The 2,737-nt window shown below is 38.1% G+C and overlaps 1 protein-coding gene across 1 annotated transcript in view; it reads right to left on the reverse strand.

Moving 5' to 3' along the window:
• si (sucrase-isomaltase) overlaps positions 1-2,737 on the reverse strand; it is a gene marked incomplete in the record, with an annotated part of 76,141 nt that overhangs the window by 31,566 nt on the left and 41,838 nt on the right. Inside the window, 3 exon segments of the mRNA XM_014012841.1 lie at positions 298-452; positions 587-793; positions 950-1,093. Coding sequence (XP_013868295.1) covers positions 298-452; positions 587-793; positions 950-1,093 — 506 coding nt within the window.

Raw genomic sequence — 2,737 nt, forward strand, 5'->3', positions numbered from 1 at the left:
TATATATATATATGTTTATTGTTGCACAATAGCTGAAAACATATGTTGTGATGTCTTAGTTTATGGCTTTGTAATAGGAGCAACAATAATACCCAAAAACACAATATCAACCAGAAAGGGACATGTTTTTGGAGATAAACACATTTTAAATGTAACTACATGGAACAAAACCTAGTGGTTTGTACATGTGGTACTACTAAAATGATTCCATTAGAAAATAACTTCATTGCTTAGACACTGGAACTAGTCGTCTGAGTCAGGCATCAATATGAACTTGGGCTTTCCTAAAATACTTACATTTTGGTCCCTGTGCTTTTCCTTGTAACCTGGATGCCAAATGGATTGGAAGTATAGGAGACCTCATAAAGCCTTTTGGATTCATCTGTGTCAGGAGTTGTGGGAATAGACAGAGGCACTGGTACTTCATAGCGCTGAGTGGCTGGGTCCCAAATCTGAATGTCAAAGAATTGTTAGTGTCAGTGTATTTGTATTCATGTATTTACAGAGGGCTGGCATACTTGACAATGAAATGAGACTGTATAAAAGTAAATTTAGGGTGACATTTAAGAATACACATTATACACACCTTGAACTGGAGCATGTGACTGCTATGATACAGAATCTGAACACGGAGGTTGTTGATGTCCCGCGACTCTGGGCGACCACTGGACTTATATTTCTTGTTCCGAGTGATATCAAGGGTGATGCCAGAAGGGGTTTCAGCATTTGTTGTAACAGAGTAACCATAGTCTTCTGGATAGTAGCACCATGGAACATTTTCCATAAAGCTTGGCTAAAAATAGTGGAAGAAATTCAAATAATATAGAGATTATGAGGTGATGGAAACTGTTTGTTTGTTTGTTTGTTTGTTTGTTTGTTTGTTTGTTTGTTTGTTTGTTAGTTAGTTTGTTTGGTGAAATATACAAAAGTAGAGTGAATGAATTCCTACCTTCCAGATGCAGCCTCTGGCTGTGCATTTGGCCTCGTCTGCATCTTCCTCTGGATGGCAGTCAAAACGCTCTGCAGGTGTCATATCCCAACCAATTGTATAGGTCTCCCCCAGGATTAAAGTTAGATTTGTTAAGAAAAGCACCTGTGTGTAGAAAACATTATTTATAAAAAGGAAACAATGAAAAGTTTTCTCAGGGAAAAAAATAACTATCAACAAAACAAGTAGGTGTGGCAAGCCACTAAAGACTAGATGTGGGTTTAATGTTACACATATTYCAAATTCAACAACAACAAAAAAAATCCAAGCACCTTCCTACTATATTCAAAATAGATGCCATTTGATGCAACATCAACTTCATACATTTATGATATAATCTGCAGTATTGTTTTTATTTGAATCGATTTACTTTGGAACTACACTTCACTAATAGCATGACACCTGACAAACAACCCAAGAGTAGGTTATATTTAGAATTGGGCAAGGTTAAAAAACACAAAGGAAGTCAAAGGGAAGAAGAAAAAAAACTGCAGTTTTTATTCTACAGTTATTATTGTTCCCCGTCACCAGGAGGGGCACTTGGAAATGCTCTCTGTCCATCTGTTGATCCATCCATCTGTCCTGCCGTCTGTCCGTTACATTTTCTGAAAGCTGTAACTTTCATATAYAAAGACTAAAATACACGTCATCTATGTTGCATGCCTGACCATACCATGGGATCATTTGACATCAACAAAGCCCCGCCCCCTGACAACAGGAAGTGACCTTTTTTGGCTTGAAAAGCTTCATCTCTGACCCTCTGAACCTAATCAGCTTCAAATTGTGTGAAAGCAGAGATAAGAATTTCTTCTCATTTGCTATCAGCACAAAGACTGTTTGATGAAAGGCATTATCATGGTGGTGCAGCAAAGTCAGACAGCACACTGTTGACATACATTTGGCTCTAAATTCCATATACTTTAGCCGATCTGCACCCAATTTGCTATGGTCAATCCTAATCTACCCCACTACAGGAATGCAGTCAAGTTTTGGGTGTCATGGTCTATTTCATCCACAGCACTCCCTACAATTATAAAAAAAAATAAAAATAAAAATAGCCCCGACCCATGTATGCACCTGAAATCATGACATTTGGTACACACGTGTAATTTCTCAGACCTAAAAAAAGTATTTTATTTTTTTTCAGTCCTGGTCCCACTTTGCACAGAATTGACTATAAATCGCACATACATTATCCAATCTGCACACAATTTTGTGTGCATCATTAGTGAAACCATCTAAACACATTACTGTTTTAGTTTGACAATTTCACTTTAGCCCCACCCAATTTGCACACAGTTGTCTCTAATTCACACATACATGATCCAGCCTGTGATGATTCCAACAAAACTACTGCTAACAGTTGGTCACTACTGAATGGCAACGGAGGACATCAGCAAAAGTTGACGTTGAGTTCTATCTTGTTATTATTGTTATTAGGGGTCCAAGCCCGAGGAAGCAGGGTAACGCAGCTGCAAAGCAGCAGCGTTTCCATGTCTCCATCGGAGCATGGAACCCTATTGTATCTGTTCCGTTTTTTATTATTATTATTATTATTATTATTATTAGGGGTCCAAGCCCGAGGAAGCAGGGTAACGCAGCTGCAAAGCAGCAGCGTTTCCATGTCTCCATCGGAGCATGGAACCCTATTGTATCTGTTCCGTTTTTTATTATTATTATTATTATTATTATTATTATTATTTTTCTGCGGAAAAACTCATACTGGAGCCCAAACCGCAAGGACTATGA

The sequence above is a fragment of the Austrofundulus limnaeus genome, unplaced genomic scaffold, assembly GCF_001266775.1.
Source record: "Austrofundulus limnaeus strain Quisiro unplaced genomic scaffold, Austrofundulus_limnaeus-1.0 Scaffold95, whole genome shotgun sequence".
Taxonomy (NCBI): Eukaryota; Metazoa; Chordata; class Actinopteri; order Cyprinodontiformes; family Rivulidae; genus Austrofundulus; species Austrofundulus limnaeus.